Raw genomic sequence first — 618 nt, forward strand, 5'->3', positions numbered from 1 at the left:
CTTTGGAGATAAAAAAAAAGCGCTTTTCCTGGAGGGTGGTGCATCCCATCCCGCTAAGCGGCGCCAGACTCGCCCCTCCCTTCAGAATGCTCGTCCCGGAAAGGTCGCGTTTGTTCAGGTCTGCAGGGCAGGACGGGGGAGCTGGAAGGGCCCCCCGTCGAGGCTGCTGCCTGGCAAGCTCACGCGGGCCACACGGCAGGGACCCACCCTGCGGTCACCGTGGGAGCGGCCCCCCCCCCCCGAGCTGGGGGCGGCTGTGAACCTCCGCATCCGCTCATGGCTTGGCCCCCCTCGGGGTGCAGTCTGTTGGGGGTTCGGTTGGCGTCACCAGGGAGAATCTGGACACTCCGAGCCCCAGGGCCGGCGAGGGGCGTTTAGGGGCGCGGCGTCTGGCAGCCCGTGTGACCTCATCGCCGGGAGGGGCTCCCTCTCCGCCTGCTCGTTTCCCGCCTTACGGTGAGGTGTCCCCGTGACAGCCACGTTGTCTGTCTCCAGCGCCAGGAGCCCCCAGCCGGCCGGGCGTGGGTGTGCACGCGTGGCACGCAGCGCTGCCGGACCCTCGGCCGGTCCCCGCTGACTGGTGCTCGCCAGCTTCGATCCGCTTACGTCGCGGCCGTA

General features: G+C 69.4%; 1 protein-coding gene across 1 annotated transcript in view; it reads left to right on the forward strand.

The window, feature by feature from the left end:
* Nucleotides 1–618, forward strand: part of ABCA13 (ATP binding cassette subfamily A member 13) — a 147,718-nt gene that overhangs the window by 70,067 nt on the left and 77,033 nt on the right. Inside the window, exon 29 of the mRNA XM_025046516.1 lies at nt 496–615. Coding sequence (XP_024902284.1) covers nt 496–615 — 120 coding nt within the window. The remainder of the gene's footprint in view (nt 1–495; nt 616–618) is intronic.

This window comes from Pteropus alecto, unplaced genomic scaffold, assembly GCF_000325575.1.
Source record: "Pteropus alecto unplaced genomic scaffold, ASM32557v1 scaffold214, whole genome shotgun sequence".
NCBI lineage: Eukaryota > Metazoa > Chordata > Mammalia > Chiroptera > Pteropodidae > Pteropus > Pteropus alecto.